The sequence below is a fragment of the Macrosteles quadrilineatus genome, unplaced genomic scaffold (genome assembly GCF_028750875.1).
Source record: "Macrosteles quadrilineatus isolate MER2022 unplaced genomic scaffold, UCM_ALF_1.0 Scaffold_1__1_contigs__length_201487025, whole genome shotgun sequence".
In the NCBI taxonomy this organism is placed as follows: Eukaryota; Metazoa; Arthropoda; class Insecta; order Hemiptera; family Cicadellidae; genus Macrosteles; species Macrosteles quadrilineatus.
In genome coordinates this window covers 32436498-32453844 of record NW_026542594.1, presented here as the reverse complement: position 1 = coordinate 32453844, position 17347 = coordinate 32436498, and the positions used below count along the sequence as shown (strand labels likewise).

Below are 17347 nucleotides of genomic sequence, written 5' to 3'. Positions count from 1 at the left end.
ATTATAAAATCTGGTAACGCTTTTGACTTCAGCTCAAAATGCTTAGTAAAATGATACCATACAATATATATTTTGCTTACAAAGTGTAAAAGCTACGAATATTTTAACACGTTTTTATTAGCTAGCTACTTGTCACAATCATTTCGTGTTTGGACTCATTTGCCATTGAATTAAACAACAAATTCATTAACACTAACCATTTTACTGTATATCTAACATCAAATGAATTGCAATTTTGAGGTATCATACAAGATTACGTGCCGGAAGCGACCGTGCCAGAAGCGACCCAGCAAATATCGTGCCAGAAGCGACCCTGGTAGTAGTGTGAGTGCCACTAGCGACCCATTGTTTGATAATGGATTTTACAATGTTTTGTTCAAATCGGTGTTAATGGCTTATAAACAAATCCTATTCTTGTTATAGTAATATGTACCCCCTGGAAGAGCCCAATATTCACCTAAAGAGCTATTTTAGCATCTCTAGTTTCCAGCTGCTAGCATAGGCTCAAGTTATGTGTGGTAACTTAATCAAACAGTTTTTCTTGAATTTTTATAATTTTATAAGAGCCAATCAATTACCTTACCTTTTCTTTATTTTTCAATTTATTATCTAAATATGTAAATATGAGATGGTGGATGTGTGTTTGTTTGTATACTACTTAATCGCACGGGAACCATTCAAAAGATCTAAATAAAACTTCACATGGAGGTAGTTTATCAAATATACCCTCGCCGCAGCAAACCTGCTGTGACTAAACAAATTTCCATTTGTCTGAATTGATTTTCAATTAAATCTATTTCAATAACATTAGTTTTAATGAGTATCTAGGTTTGCTGCTACAAGGAAACTAATAAAGTGTTTTTTTTTTAGTAAAATATAAAATAGCTTAGTATGAAATAAATAAACATGCCAAGTTTGATCAAAATATATGCATAAACAAGCAAATTACAACATTTTACAATATTCTCCACAAGAATAACATGGAAGTTTTAAATTTACATTTTTTAAAATTTTCTCCGTTACCAATAACCGTACAAAGACACTTTGATATACCAAATCATTTTTCTTTTTTTTAGCTATTTAAACAGATTTAGAGAGAAATTGGGTAATTTTGTGTTTTGAGGGTCAAAAATGAGAAAAACCACTTTTTACCGCATAAAACCAAACTCCCATGGTCCCATCATGCTGGTTCGCGAACTCATTGCAGTTTATCCCGCCTTACACGTTTAAACCAAAATTCATCAAAATTGGACAAAAATTACTCAAGTTATCGCGTTTGCGGACATATATAAAACGGATATATTAAAATTTGAACGAATTGTGTTTTTTATCCTCTGGGGACATCAAATTGAAAAAGTAAATCAGTCCCGGGCCTAGGTCTTACCGTGCCACCTACGTTAATAGCTACTTCCCTATAGGAATATTCGCTAAAAATATAAAAAAATGTTTATTTCAGTATGTAAAATACTATGTTACAATAGGTAGGTACTTTGTCAGTACAAATTTTATAGTTATGCCATAGTTATGTAATAATATACTGTCATAGTCATTAAATATGAAATCGCTCTCACATAGGCTACTGCCCGTGCGTGAGAAATTTACTTTATCAATAAATAAACATTATAAATATTTAAAAAAATAGATATTTATAAAACATGAGATGAAAGTTAATTGGTAATAATTTGGTTGAAAGAAAAAATAAAGAATAACTAAAATAAAAAATAAAGATATACAAAATAACTGGAAGACAGTTTTATTATTTGGATAGTTAGTGCAACTTGGACTAATAAAATCCAGACAAAATTAAAAAAGCAGAAACCATTCGAATCGTCAAACTTTTGATGTTTGCTACTAGCCTGTTTGGAGATAGTGGCTTCGTAGAATTTAATGAAGTAAACGCGTTAACAATTGTTAATATATAATGTTTGGATTAGGATTTGAAATAGATACTCGGACTCTTTCTTCAAAGTCCTGTCAGTTGCAAAGTAAAATTGCAACAGCTTGTTTTCATTTAATATTTTTTTTTCTTATTTCATTACGTTTAAATATCCCCCTTGAATTAGTAGAGACGTCTTAGTAATTTTTCGTGATAGCAGGTCAACAACATCAGGGGTTGTAAGCTGTCACTATGACTAGAAACCTCAAAATATTCTTTATTTAGTTGTGCTAGTATACTCTTTTCCATATAGGGAATAAGCTACTACCGTAGGTCTCATTGAAAGACCTAGACCCGGGACCTATTTCATTTTTCGTGTTGATGCCCCGAGAGAGCAAAAACACCATTCGTAAAAAATATGTAATTGGTAACTTAAGTAATTTGGTTTGAATTCATTTCCATTCTAGCTCCCGAGCTGTTATATTTAATGTGCTAAATAGGTTTACATACCTTATAATCCGACAAACAGCTCAAATAGTAGGCTGTTTACATGTTTCGGCTTGTATACGCCATTGTCAAAACATTACAGTTGGAAAAAAATACTTATCATTGTTTACTAATGTACATAAACGTTCACACACACATACCTACAATCTATAATATTAAAACGAAACAGTGTTTTTTATTTCACGATTCTGAATCAACCACTCGACGGATTTTCATGATTTTTGTTTGAAATGAACATTCAGCTTTTGTGTCACAAATTCAGCATTTGGATAAAAATGTCAAGACTTACTTAGGGTTGACTTATTTATACTATGTGTAATGCTAATCATTGATACGTTCAATTCTTCTGTAAGAGATTGACAGATTACTTAAATATACATGGTAAAATACTAGGATGTTCAAATTATTTTTAAAGCAATCTTTGTAATCTTTGATTTGTTTTAAAGCACTATAATTTGTTTTAACTAACACAGCTGGTTAAATATAAACTATGGAACTATGAGGTTATTTTATTTACTCTTATTTTGTCAAAGGAAATAAGTAAGATTAGTAGAGATAATTAGACCACAGTTTAAACCACATTTTTAACCAAAATTAATTAAACCACAGTACAAATCTATAGGCTCTGTACACGCGTCTTAATAAAAAAGGATAAATGCAAATTATTTTACTGCTACACTTTTCAAGGAAAGATTAGAAAAATAACAATGTTTACATGTTTTAATTCTTCATGGTAGCTTTTTTTACATTTAATGTTTGTCTGCTTTAACTTTGTTTGGATTAGGCCCGGAAATATTGTTGTCATAAAAAAAGATCAAGAATAATAAGGAATCACGATTTTAAATTACCACCACAATCTCAGCCGGATTTTATCATGGTTTTATACAAAGATAAACAGATGGATGACATAGATTGAACACAACGTCAACATTGACCTAGCATACTGCAATTAGACAAACCATCCTCTTATGAAATTGTGTTCAGTTGTGGTTTAACGTGAAAATATCAGTTTTATTTCAACTATGAATATATTGTAGTTTAAATTAACAAATATGGGAAATTACGATGTACAATCAAGGTGGGTATATAATTATCAAGGATAGAACTGATAACGGTATGGATAATAAACATTGGCAATTACGTCATTAGCTTTACTAGCGTGTTTACTTTTTATATTCCTGCTACATGTGACCAGTTTTTTTTTCTTCAAATGAATGTTATTTGAACCAAACAGCTGTTTTAAAACAAACTGTTATTGTTTTTACTTTTCTTTGTTTACACTTATTTATTTAGCAATCAATGCAGTGAAATTGATATAAAGGATAGGTGTGACAATTAGTTTTGATGTTAGGACACCAAAGTTAAATTATGTGTACTGTGAATTTTATTGTATATTATAGTTTTATTTTAGGTCGTTTCTATTCAGACCTACTGGAAATTGTGTATAGTAGTTCTATTGTGATAACAATTATGGAAGAGGCAGGTATGCTATGAAAGGGGGTATCGTTGACTAGGTCTATACACTTCTCAATTGACTATTACAAAGCTATTACTCTCTCTACTGTAGGCTACTTATAATCAGTGTGCATCTGTGCGAATCGGCTGCAAATCTCACTTCAACGCTTTTCACATCGTAAAAATTGCAGAATTGCTGTTTTATTGTAAAATTATCGGATTGAAAATACATTACGTATAGGCCTATGATGAAATAAAAACATATTTGGTCACACAACATTTGATTACAAGATGATTTTTCACATTAAAACTGCAAGAAACTTACAAGAAACTGTACATGTGTAAACTAGCTGATCTGAATTGTACAAGGTTTTATTAACTGACTACTGAATTCCCGTACGTAGGACGGGCTAACACCTCGTAACGAATAAAAAATAAATAGGCCAAAAATAAATGCACCTGGAGTCTACAAACAGTTATAGTTTGCTTATTTTTTTATGGATATGTGTTGGTAAATGTATACTGGTATGAATTATACGGCGGGAGTATTTTGTTATGTATTTAATGTGACAGCAAATCGCTTTCATGGTTTTTAATTCGGTTTAGTTTTTGTTAAGAATATAAGTTGAATCGGCGATAGTTCATAACTCGCATCCCGCTCCAAATTCTTGGGTCGCTAGCGGCACGGTAGAAAATTGGTGGGTCGCTTCCGGCACGGGTCGCTTCTGGCACGGTCGCTTCTGGCACGACACCCATACAACAGATGTTATATTTCTTTAGTGAATAGGGGATCGGGGCTTTCAGGCAATTAGGACGGTGGTGAGTGTGCGTGCGTGAGTCGGGTCCCTCGCAGGTAGGGCTGATCTCCAGCCGCACTCCGGTAAAAATCAGTCTATAACATTATCTATCTTCCTAATTCAATAAGCTGTAACAGTCCTTTTTCACCCGACCTACTTCGCCGATTGTTACAATTGGGGTGTCATTATAAAGCTTAAGATCTTGCGCAGAGCAAAATGGTAATTAAAAAGGATATTTTGATTAGGACTTCAAAAGGTTGACCCCTAAGCCTTTCATGTTAATTTTCTATTAGAAAGACGTTTAAAAAAAGCGTTAAAACTATCCTTTTGATTGAAAATACACCATTTTTAATTTTTCAACTTTTCATCTTTCACAGCTGTTTGTTATTTCATAGATGTCGTATCCTCCAAACAAATTATTAGTATTTCATAAATTACTGGTAAACATTAGGAGTTAACTTACCAAAAATGCAAAAAATTGGGGGTTTGAACAAAATTTATTTTAATTCAAAAGTAGTGAGGTCATATTTTAATGGCTTAAGACACTCGTGTCAATCCACCGAATCCAAAAAGACTATTTAAATCGAATCACGATCGATGCTCTAGTTTTTGAGGAGAAGGCCACGTAAAATGAATGCCTTCTGGTTTCTGGTTGGTTTGAACAGACAAGACAGAAATTGAGATGAGGACTTGTTTTGGCTTCTTTAATGTATGAAACGTAAAAATGACCAAAAATATATATAATTTTGAGCAATGTTCATACTAAACTCTAGTTTCATTTAAATAAATTCGTAAACCCAAAAGAAGCATGAGGTAAAAATACCTTCCCTATCCCGAAATATCAAATTTTATTCTTTTACATTATTCACCGTTATTTCACAACCAGCATTGACAACCAGAACCAATCATAAAATATGTTTATGTTTTATTTTTTACGATTAATTATTTGTGTAACAACTGGACTTTTTGGTCAATGTAAAACTCCGGATAGTGTCTAGGGATTATGCTATCTCGTATTACTAAAAGGTAATTGATAGTGAAAAAATTATTAATTCATTAATCAACCTGTGGCAGGCTTTTTATCAACATTTAATCGCATTTTTTACCACTAGTAATCAGAAAATAACCTCCTTCAGTGATAGGCTATGTTTTAAATTTCACGATCTGCGCTCGTACATGTGCCGTTAGCTATTAGTGTATGTGAAAATTGGTCAACCATTTAAATAACTGTCTGAAAATAAATCAAATGCTTATGGGTTAAACTTTTGAAGCCCTTTATCAAAATATCCTTTTTAATTAACCTTTGCGTTGCACTGAATCTTAAGCTTAAAAATCACACCTAAATCAGTTACAGCTAAATTAATTGGGAAGATAGATGACATTAAACAAGACAACGACATATCACATGCTTAATACTAGATATTAGAGGGTAATTATTAAACGAAGAGCCATTGATTATTTTTATAAACCAATTACTAAAATCAACTACAACAATGAATATTGGCCGATACGTAGTGTAGCACGGGGGGTAGATTTCCGGGGGTAGATGTCTGGGGGTAGATGTCCGGGGGTACATGTCCGGGGGTAGATGTCTGGGGGTAGATGTCCGGGGGTAGATGTCTGGGGGTAGATTTCCGGGGGTAAAGTTCCGGTGTCAGGTTTATTAGCATTTTGATTAATTACAACTGTTAAGTAAACCGTGAAATGCGAGTTGATTGAATAAATAATAATTTATCCATCCTAAAAGTTCGCGGCCGGAAATCTACCCCCATACACGTGACGTCAAAGTGACGTAGGCGTTTTTTTCATGGGGGTAAATATCCGGGGGTAGAAATCCGGCGACCCTACCTACCTCAATTCCAGGGAATACTTCTATTAAATGTCTAAGCCACCTTTGGTAGATTGTAGCTTCAACCCTATTCAAATTTGTTTTAGAGGTTTATCGGAATAGTTTGAATTATATATATAAGTTTGGTGATGAACGTAATCCCGTGAAAAGACTCAAATTGACTCAATCCCTGTCTAGCGGGCACTTTGACGTTTTAGAGCCACAAAAAGAGCCCGTTTCTCCCTAGGAGGATTAAACATTAAGGAGAGGACACGCTGTAGTTTCGTTGAAGCCAGCATACTGTGGAGGGGGGAGGCAGCGCTACTCTCCCGCCCCCTCTCATACTGCGTTGTATGCGTTACTGGAAGATTTGGTAACAGACATATCAATTAACTATTTAAAAATTAGACTTCATCATGCTACGAAAATTAAAAAGTTAAATTCTAACCGTAATATTAGGAACCTATTAAGAGGAAAGTCATATTTATGAACCAATAGTAAGTTCAAAGGTGAGTAATTTACACAAAGATGACTTATTTTTTTTTAGAATTCGTTGCCCTTGTTTTTATTTTTTGTCATACTTGTATTGTGTTTTATTTATAATACTCTAACCAGAGCGCGGGACTCCGGTTCCTGGGGTCCCGGGATCAAATCCCGCCATATCACCAATGGATTTTACTGTTCATAAATTAAAACTCAAATCATGAGTAGTACTGTATGTGTATTTGAACATTTTCTTAAAGAGAAATAAAATAAGTTTTTATCCTTTAAAAGAATGATAAACGCACTTTGGCGGTCAGAAGACGCGATGATTGTTGAACATTTACACTTTTAACTCGAAGTTTCTTTAGGTAAACAGATCAAATATAGTTCAATATGATATTTAAAAAATCAAGAATTTGATTGCCAAGAAATTGTTTTACTTTTTATGATTGCAATTTAATTGTAACGGCTGTTGGTGTAAAAAAAGTTAGAGCGGCTTTGCATTTTTTTCTTAACTTTGGCTATTTAAAATCACCTGCCCAGCACATAAATGACTTAAAACTAGTAAAATATTATATTAACAAATCGAGAAAACTATGAAATATGCAAATTTAAAATGTATTTCATCACCCGAATTAAAATTTTCATTTTAACCTATTATTAGTAATATTGTTTTATAAACTGGAAATATTTAAAAAAAACTTTATTGTAATTATTTTTCTAAATACCACTTTTAAATATAGGTAAATATATATTTTTTATTTCCAGAAACTCTTAAGGAACACGAATAAATTGTTAATTTGTGTAGATACATCATATTTTTTTCAAAAACGTAATTAAAGTAATCATATGTTCAAAGTTCAGGTCAATTCTTTCAACTTTGATCTTCAATAATAAATAATAAATAATATTTTTTATATGAATGATTGACACCGTTCAATAGGAAATTTAATTTACTTTAAGAATGCCATCGGTGAATAACACAGATGTTTTAGTTTAGCGGCAATTTTAATTCGAAACAGCGCGTGTCGCGTTTTTCCCTATCTCTCCCATGTTATAGCCGAGGCTTTTTGCCACTCTACGGCTCCGCGTGCCCCTCTAGTGTTCTGCTAAAGCTGGCTTCACTGCAACACGTGTATTCCTATTCGCGTGCCCTCTCCTTAATGTTTAATCCTCCTAGGTTTCTCCCAATTGTCAGACGATTCCGAAATCTCAACAAAATACATTAAGGCGTAAAAGGCGTAGCGGGTGCACAGACAAACAAAGGAAAAAGCAGGCAAAAACGCAAGCAAAAAGGTATAAACAAACTCATCCTGAAATGCATTTGCCAAAGATTCAATGGATGGTGAAACATCTATCAACAATGACATATCATCCGAAAATAGACTATGAAGGAGATAGCTTGGTGGCGATAGGTACCATGACTAATGTAAGTACAGTACTGCTAAGCCTTAAAATGGAAAGAAAAAACACCGGGCATGTACTGCAATGGTGGTAAAGTATGTAAATAAAGTAAGTAAATCCTGTTACTACCTTTGCAGCACCTACCTAAACCTTTATGCAGTCTGGTCATGGGCAACCACCCTGAGCATACACACTTTATGGACCGGGTGAGACATTATAATAGCTGCTCTAATATGACATCGATTGGGGCATAACAGGTTGTAGCTGAATTGTTGACTGAAGGCTGTTGGAACTTAAAACACTAATTTATTAAACATGTCGGTACTTCAGTATTAAACGGAGGCCACCATTACGAAACGCAGGGCCGGTTCTAGGAATTTTTCAGAGTTAAGCGAACTCCCGAATCAGCGCCAATTAGAATCCCCCCCACCACCCCACCCTCAACCCATGACCATTACTTAACTCTATTTGTGAATTTTTCCCAACAATTTTAGGAAGAACTTTTTTATAAGTTTAAGTTAGAAGAATACTTGCAATAAAAGACTGTTTATTATTCCCAGGAATTTAACATTTGTACACTTTTACTCATCGTATAAACTTTGGCAAAACCAAGGCTACACTAAAAAAACAGGCCGTAATGCTCGTCAAGCATGACGTCACGATAGAAGACGGCAATGATATAATGTTTGCCGTTTGTGATCAGCTGCTTGTTTTTATCTTCCCTTGGAAAATAAATAAATAAATACCTACGTCATTGCCGTCTTCTATCGTGACGTCATGCTTGACAAGCATCACGGCCTAAGTTAACAATTTATTTCTAAATGTGGAAACAATTTTTACGCCACACTACACTATTTTGACGAACTAAGGATTTAGTCCAGAAAACAGCTGTTTGCCGCCAGCTTAATCAAATGGGGGTTTCATTGCGTACTACTGTACTGTAATGAGTTTTGCCCTACCGGACACCAATCAGCTGATTACACTGTATTTGGGTGACAATGAGTGGTTATAAACAAAAACATAACCTCTCTTAAAGGTTATGACTAGTGATTTTTTGTGAATAGTGGTAATAGGGTATAGTGTGTTGAAAAATAGCGTTCGTACAACGGACCGAAATAGTTTTGCAGCTCTCGTTCGATTTAAGTTCTCGACTTCGTCTCGAACTTAAAAACTATCTCGAGCCGGCAAGACCTAATTTTCGGCCCTACGTACGAAATATACTATTACAGGATAACTTTGATACAATATAAGTTAAAGCCTATTACAATGAAAACAGGTGTAGATAGATGACAAGAGAGGAATTTTTAATTGAACACATTAAACATGAAGAAAACATGAAAAACCAAATTTATTACCTTGACAAAGAATACAAAATTATCAATTTGAACAATTCAAAAGCTCTTAGCAGTTAAAAATTAATTTTCCTAGCTTTGATCATGGCAAATTCTTTAATTGCAGAGTTGGTATCAATCTGGTTCAGAACATCAGAATGTGGTTTAGAACATGAGTCATGAAATGAAACCCACAGGCGCCGCACTGTAGTACGCTGCCGACTGCCGACTGCCGAGCGTCAGCTCACTACAAATCGAAACTACAAATGGCATTTAGTCCTTGAGTTGTAGTGCTGCTGTACAAATATACGCATTTTTCATATGCTGTTGGTACAAACAGAATAAATACCTTTATTGTGGTGCTTTGAATACTTTAACTCTGAGCGAAAATAAACAAAATTACGTTGTTCACTAAAAAAATTTGTTCCGTTGGCGCCGCGGCGCCAATTTTTCATGGCGCCATATGCGGCCGCGTAGTTCGCGTATGGGTTAAACCGGCCCTGACGAAACGCGCCGCGGCACTTATAGCAGAGGGTTAAATTGTTATAGATGTTGTAGTAGAACTATTCTAGTATTGTTGTGAGTCGAGCATTATCAGATGAGTCATGTGTCTACTCGCAGAATCCCCTCCAAGTAGGCCAAGGTCAGGGTCGTTGACCGGAGCGCGCGCCATTACCTGTCATCGCCTGTCACTGTGTCTGAAACAGAGGCCACATTTTGTCAGCGCGCTGCGGCGGTTATGTTAGGTTGGGTTATCATAATTGAAAGTATAACTCGTCTGGTATCGTTCGATTCATATGATAACCCAACCTAACATAACCGCCGCAGCGCGCTGACAAAATGTGGCCTACCGACATTGCTGCGTTCTGGGTTGCACAACGTCAGAACCAGGCGTCGGATTAATTCTAAACTTCACCTGTTAATCTATTAAAGTGTGTTCTTTCCAAGTATGTAGTTATTTTTGGTATCCGGTACGAAATATTTCTGTAGGTTAGGTGGCCTCCGTTTAATACTGAAGTACCAAAATGTCAACCAATCTGAAAGTTTCCATAGCAAAGCACGGGTATTCGGCTAGTCCCTTATAAATTCTGTCTTGATTAGCTGATCCGTTAATGGCTGAACAATGTATGTCCAAATATGTAAGTGGTGTAGTGGAGCACTCTGGTTTTTCCAAATAACCTATATATTGATAGACGACCCTGCACTTGAAAATTTAAGACTACACCACTGGTTCAAATTGATGTTTCATTAACTTTTTAAACAGTAAAACAACAAATCAACCATACAACACAAACCAAGAAGTCAGTTAGTTTGCTAAGATTAGACAGTTCAACTAGGGTCAAATTAATTTAAATCTGAATCATAAATTACACTTTCTTACCTTCTTCTCCATATGATGTTAACAAAAGCAAATTCTACTAGTGATCCAAAAATAAATCCAGTGCAGACGATAAACCAAATCTCAGTTGCCTTAATATAAGACACTTTTGGTAGGGAGCTACCAATGTTCCTTGACAATGTTATAAATGTGAGCATCGTACTTGTTCCTGAAATGAACAAAGAACATTAAAAACATTAACTATGGAAGTCTCAAAATCTTTTACAGACTAAGGTTGCGTTTCCCTAAGGTAGTGTCTGTCTACCTATAACAGTGGTGTTAACTTGAGGTGGTGTTAACAAAACGTGTGTTAAATATAATATACAAATAAAATGTTTGTTTAAGCCTGCCTATACTAGAAAAAGAACAGCTGTAATGAACTTATTAGAATAACATTATAACAATTAAAATTGTGGAAAAAACCTATTAGTAAAATGTGTTTAAGAATCTTGTGTTAGTTTTGTGAATAATAATTTTGTTTGATTGTAAAAAGTGAGTATTTATTTAAATATAAAAAGTAAGAAAACTTTTCAGGTTATGGGCCCAGGGCTGCTCATGCCATAAAACTAAAACTTAACAACCAGGGCTGCTCATGCCATAAAACTAAGAAATAACAATCAGGACTGATAATGCCATAAAATAAAACCATAAGTAAGAACGGGCTATTAAATGCCATAAAACTAAAACTAGAAGAACAAAGTTTGAAGTTGTCTCTTAACGTGAGTATATCAACATTTTATTGATAATAATGACCAGTGAAAATGATTATAACACTATTCAAAGACTTAAAAACGTGGAAGCATTTGCTGTGTGGGAATTTGAGATTAGTGTGTTGTTCAAAGCACGAGAACTGATAGATGTAGTAAACGGAACTGAAACCTTAGATGAACAAGGTGATGATGCATCAAAAATAAAAAAGTGGAAGGTAAAGGATTATATATTGCTAACAATTGATAACCAAATTAAGCCTCATATTTTAACTTGTAAAAACGCCCACAAAATGTTTCAAACATTAAAAAGACTTTTTCAAAAAGATACTGAAACCCAAAAATGTGCATTACTTCAGGACTTTTACAACTTCAAGTACAATAGAGAAATTGATATGATGAGTAACCTTTGCCTAATACAGAACCTAACTTATAAACAAACTAAACCAACTCGACCAGAAAATAGATGACACAATGGTGATAACGAAGATCATGACGATACTACCAGAAAGCTTCAGACATTTCAACAGTGCCTGGGACTCGACATCAGCTACGGAAAGGACACTCGAAAATCTGAAAGCTCGACTCGTTCAAGAGGAAAGTAAGATGAAATCTATGGACAGCAGTAGTGGTAATGAAAGTACAGTTTTTAAGGCTAGCTCTACTCAATATGAACAAGGTATGACTAAATTTAATAAGCCTAATAATGTAAAATGTTTCACTTGTCAAAAGATAGGTCACATTCAAAAGAATTGTCCTAGTAAAAAGTTTTGCTCTTTTTGTAAAAAGAATGACCATTATGAGTCAAACTGTTATCTTAAAAATAAAGTTAAGGAAAATATGCCAATGATGTGTACTATTTGTAAGAAAAGTAACCATGATACTAAGAATTGTTTTTTTAGAGATAGGTCTAGTAAAAATAACAATAACAAAGATCCTAAAAACACCCATAAAACTGTTTTTCTGACCAAGGTTAAGGAGGAACAGGTAGGCCTAATCCTTGAAACAAGTATGCCTAAGCATATAAATGAAGTAAGTGAAGTTAACAAGGCTTTTGTTGTTGACAGTGGTTGCACCCAAAACCATATGACCAACTGCAGTAATATTTTAAATAACCTAAAAGAGTTCAAACAGGAAATATCAGTCGCTAAGAAACACCAGTCAATGTTTTCTCTAGGTATTGGTAGCATTGAAACAGACAAGTGTATTTTAAATAATGTCTCTTACGTACCAGAGTGAAAATTTAAAAACGTACGTTATCAGGAAAAGCACTTTGCAAATTTTTTTCCCCTTTTTTCAAAACTTTTATTATTATTTTTATTTCATTATCATTTGAAGTTTCATAAAATGTCCATGGTAACGCAATATCTTTGGTAGTTTTCTTTTTAAAGAGCATCTTTAGTAGAAAAACACAAAATCCTGTCACGACCATAACGGACGTTTAAATGAATATTACAAATAGTTAATATTATTTTTATAACTATGTTTTGCTATAAACTAATTTACTTTTATGACCATTATACAATAAAAAGGTCACTGAGCCTTTGGTATATTTGGTCTTTCTAGAAAAAAATTAAAAAAACTCAAAAAATAGATAAAAGCCAATAAAATCTTTTTAAGTTTGTATAACTCCGAAAAACATACCTGAGACCCGAAAAATCGTTATGTTTGTATAGAGGTGTGCTTCTTTTGTGTATAAAACATTGAAATATGACGATATTTTAATTTTTGAAATTTTTATGATAGAAATCATAAACGTGATGGTCAGGGACAAGCGGTACGGTCGTGAATTGTCTGGAATAATCTAAATCTTTCTAAACAATCCTTCAATTATACTGTTAGTTATAATAAAACTATGTGTTTCAATTTAACTAAACTGTTCAATTTACAATTATATTTAAGTTATTGTCACGACCAAACACACTATAATCCATAAGGCTGGATTGGTCGTGAAAAAAACCGCAATGGTCGTGAAACTTTGGTCGTGAAATTACGTGTTATTTGGCTCTGTTCTGGTGGTAGCCCTGCACCTCATGTTCGAGGATACAAAGTGGACTTCTAGGTTAATCTAGCTATTGAAATATCTTATAAACAAAAATTAACACCATGTCTACTTCATCGAATGACTACGTACGGTCATGGACGCACCAAAATTACAAAAAACACAATCTTTCCTTTATTAATCTTGTAATTCCTCCTTTCAACTCAAAACGACCGGCACTACAATCTTGACGTACACCCCGAACTAGTCTCTAAAACCAACTGACTTCATCGACGCCAGGCTTGCCACTGTCGTGCTCCAAAGTTGAAAATTTTTCCCAAATGGTCGTGACGCCAAATCGAGGGACAGACTTTTTTTGTCATGGTAGTCAGTCTACAATGACAATAAAATTATAATATGCTCCTTTTTTGTAAGTTTAATAACCATTGATGACATAAAAATATGGCTTTATATATTTCGGCATGAATAATTAGTCTAAAAACAGCGTGAAAGTTGGAAAACGTACCTTAGGGACACGTCATGGTCGTGAATTTAGAGACTTTAAAAATACGAAAAAAATACCTAGAACCTATTTAAAACCAAATAAATGTGTGTAACATGTTGCCCCCGTCCCAAAAAATATTAAAACACATAATAATAAACTACAAATCCAGTATCTACGAAGTAAAAGGCCAGGGACATGAAAACGTACGTTTTTAAATTTTCACTCACCAGAACTTAAAAATAATTTAATGTCTGTAAATGCCATTACGGAAAAAGGTGGCACAGTTGTGTTCACTAAAAATAAAGTAAAAGTCATTAAAAATGATGAAATGATATACTTGAAGGTAATAAAAATAGTCAGGGATTGTATGTAGTAAATTTAAGAAGCAGCATTTGTAGTGAGAATAGTCTCTCTAATGGTAATACCAGCGTCACAATTCAGTCAGGTGAGGTGGTAAATAACAACAGTCAACAAGAAGACAATAGTGAAAGCAATGAAGTCTGTAAAGGAAATGATGACCGTGATAAAAACAAACCTAAAAATCAAGAAAATTCTAGGGAATTAATGAAAATATGGCATAAAAAGTTAGGACACCTAAATAATGAGAGCATGAAGAAATTAACTAAGCCTAAAACCAATGATCGACAAGACGTTAAAAAAGAAGCTGTACTAGATGAAAGTGAAGAACTAGAAGAAGAAGACACTATACCTGAACACGAAGAAGAACATGAACAGGAACCAGAAGACCTATATCAAGACGAAAATGGACATACTGATGAAGAAGAACCTGGAATAAGAAACGAAATATATAATCTTCGACAAAGAAACAACATAAAAAGACCCGTAAGATATGAAGACTATGATCTTAACGCACTTTTGACATACAATGAATGTATCAATGGAGATGAAAAAGAAAAATGGAAAATTGCAATAAATAATGAAAAAGAATCTCTGAAGAAAAATGAAACTTGGGAAATTTTTGACAGAAAAGAAACTTTAGGAAAGCAAATTTTAACAACTCAATGGATTTTCAAAGTCAAAGATGATGGAACCTATAAGGCGAGACTTGTTGTTAAAGGATGTCAGCAAAAAGGGAAAATAGATTTCAAAGATACATTTGGTCCTGTAGTGGACAGTACTTCACTAAGATTACTTCTTGCTATAGCAGCACAAGAAAACATACATATACAAACATTTGACATTAAAACAGCATTTCTATATGGTCTAATGGAAGAAGACGTGTATATGTTGATACCAGAAGGTTTTGAAGAACAAGGTCAAGTCTGTAAACTAAATAAATCATTGTATGGTTTAAAACAGGCCCCATGCTTGTGGAACAAGAAATTTACTTCATTTCTTAAAAGTCAAGGATTGACACAACTGAAGTCAGATCAGTGTATTTTTAAGAATCCCGATAACGATCTCTACTTAGCTATCCATGTAGATGATGGCATTTTGATTGGTAAAAATGAAGGAAAAATTGCAAACTTACTAAAGCAACTTGAAGATGAATTTGAGATGACGATCAGTCCAAATCCAACAGTTTATATAGGGATGGAGATCAAACGTAACAGGGACGGAATTTTAATCAGCCAAGAAAAGTATGCAAAACAAATTCTTGAAAGATTCAATATGAAGAACTGCAAAGAAGTAAAGACACCAATTAACCTGAAAGATACAACTGAAACTCCACATGAAAATACTACTAAAGGAGCTTTTCCTTACAGAGAAGCAGTAGGAAGTCTGCTTTATCTCACTAACAAAACCAGACCTGATATGAGTTTTTCAGTCAGTTATGAAAGTAGACACTTGGAAAATCCTGACAAAAATGATATCCAAAATGTAAAGAGAACCCTTAGATATCTAAAAGGAACACAAACCCATGGAATAAGATTCTCTTCTATTAAACGTGACAAAATTGAGCTGAATGCTTATTGTGATTCTGATTTTGCAGGAGACACTCAAGACAGAAAAAGTACAAGTGGTTATGTAATAATGTTCGCAGGTGGACCTGTGACTTGGAGCTCAAGAAAACAGCCCATTGTAGCACTTTCAACAGCTGAAGCAGAATATATTTCCGCTGCTGAATGCTGCAAGGAACTAAAATATTTGAAAACTCTAATTAGTGAACTTACTAACAAGCCAGTGAAAATAACACTCAACATTGACAATCAAAGCGCAATGAAAATGATTCAATCCGGCCAAATGAACCGCAGAAGCAAACACATCGATGTACGCTATTACTTCATAAGTGAACAATTTCATGAAGGTCTGTTTGCACTCCAATACTGTAGGTCTGATGAACAGTTGGGTGACATTTTCACAAAATCTCTTACTTACCCTACCCTAAATTTCAAAAGTTCAAAGAAATCCTCATTAAAAGTTTAGCCTATAAATATTATTCATTAAATTAAATGGACAATAAATAGACAATCTAATAAAAACAGTGTATTTTCAAATGTTAAAACTGTTTTTCAACTTTGTAAAACACAAACAATATTTTTAACTAAGCTAGCAGTATGGGTTTACAAGAATCTAGCGTTGAGAAATATATAAAACATTTTATTCTTAAGGGGGAGTGTTAAATCCTACTAATATTATAAATGAGAAAGTTTGGATGTATGGATGTATGGATGTATGGATGTATGTTTGTGACAAGTGAGCGCGAAAAATACTGGTCGGATTGGGCTGAAATTTGGCATGATGATAGCTCACATTCCCGATTAACATATAGGCATATTATTATTTCAAAAATCCTTTCGGGCTCCGCCCCAGTGGCTCTGGAGTTTCCCATGTTAACCTTATGAGAAATGGAATTATTGAATCTTAACAGCTGTTTCAATTAAACAAGTTGGTTCTGTTCTATGATGTTCAATAGCATTAAAGTTACAAGGATTTGCCAACAGGGTGCAGCACTATTATTTCTTTTACATTTATGACAACAGCTAATTTGCAACCAAAAGGTGAGTGAGCGTAGCGAACGAACTTCAACCTGGAGGCGAGTTAGCGTAGCGAACGAGCTAACCTGAAGGCAAGTGAGCGCAGCGAACGAGCTCCAACCTAAAGGTGAGTGAGCGTAGCGAACAAACTTCAAC

General features: G+C 34.1%; 1 protein-coding gene across 1 annotated transcript in view; it reads right to left on the bottom strand.

The window, feature by feature from the left end:
• Positions 1 to 17347, bottom strand: part of LOC128982097 (pH-sensitive chloride channel 2) — a 96818-nt gene that overhangs the window by 25522 nt on the left and 53949 nt on the right. Inside the window, exon 7 of the mRNA XM_054401147.1 lies at positions 11063 to 11228. Coding sequence (XP_054257122.1) covers positions 11063 to 11228 — 166 coding nt within the window. The remainder of the gene's footprint in view (positions 1 to 11062; positions 11229 to 17347) is intronic.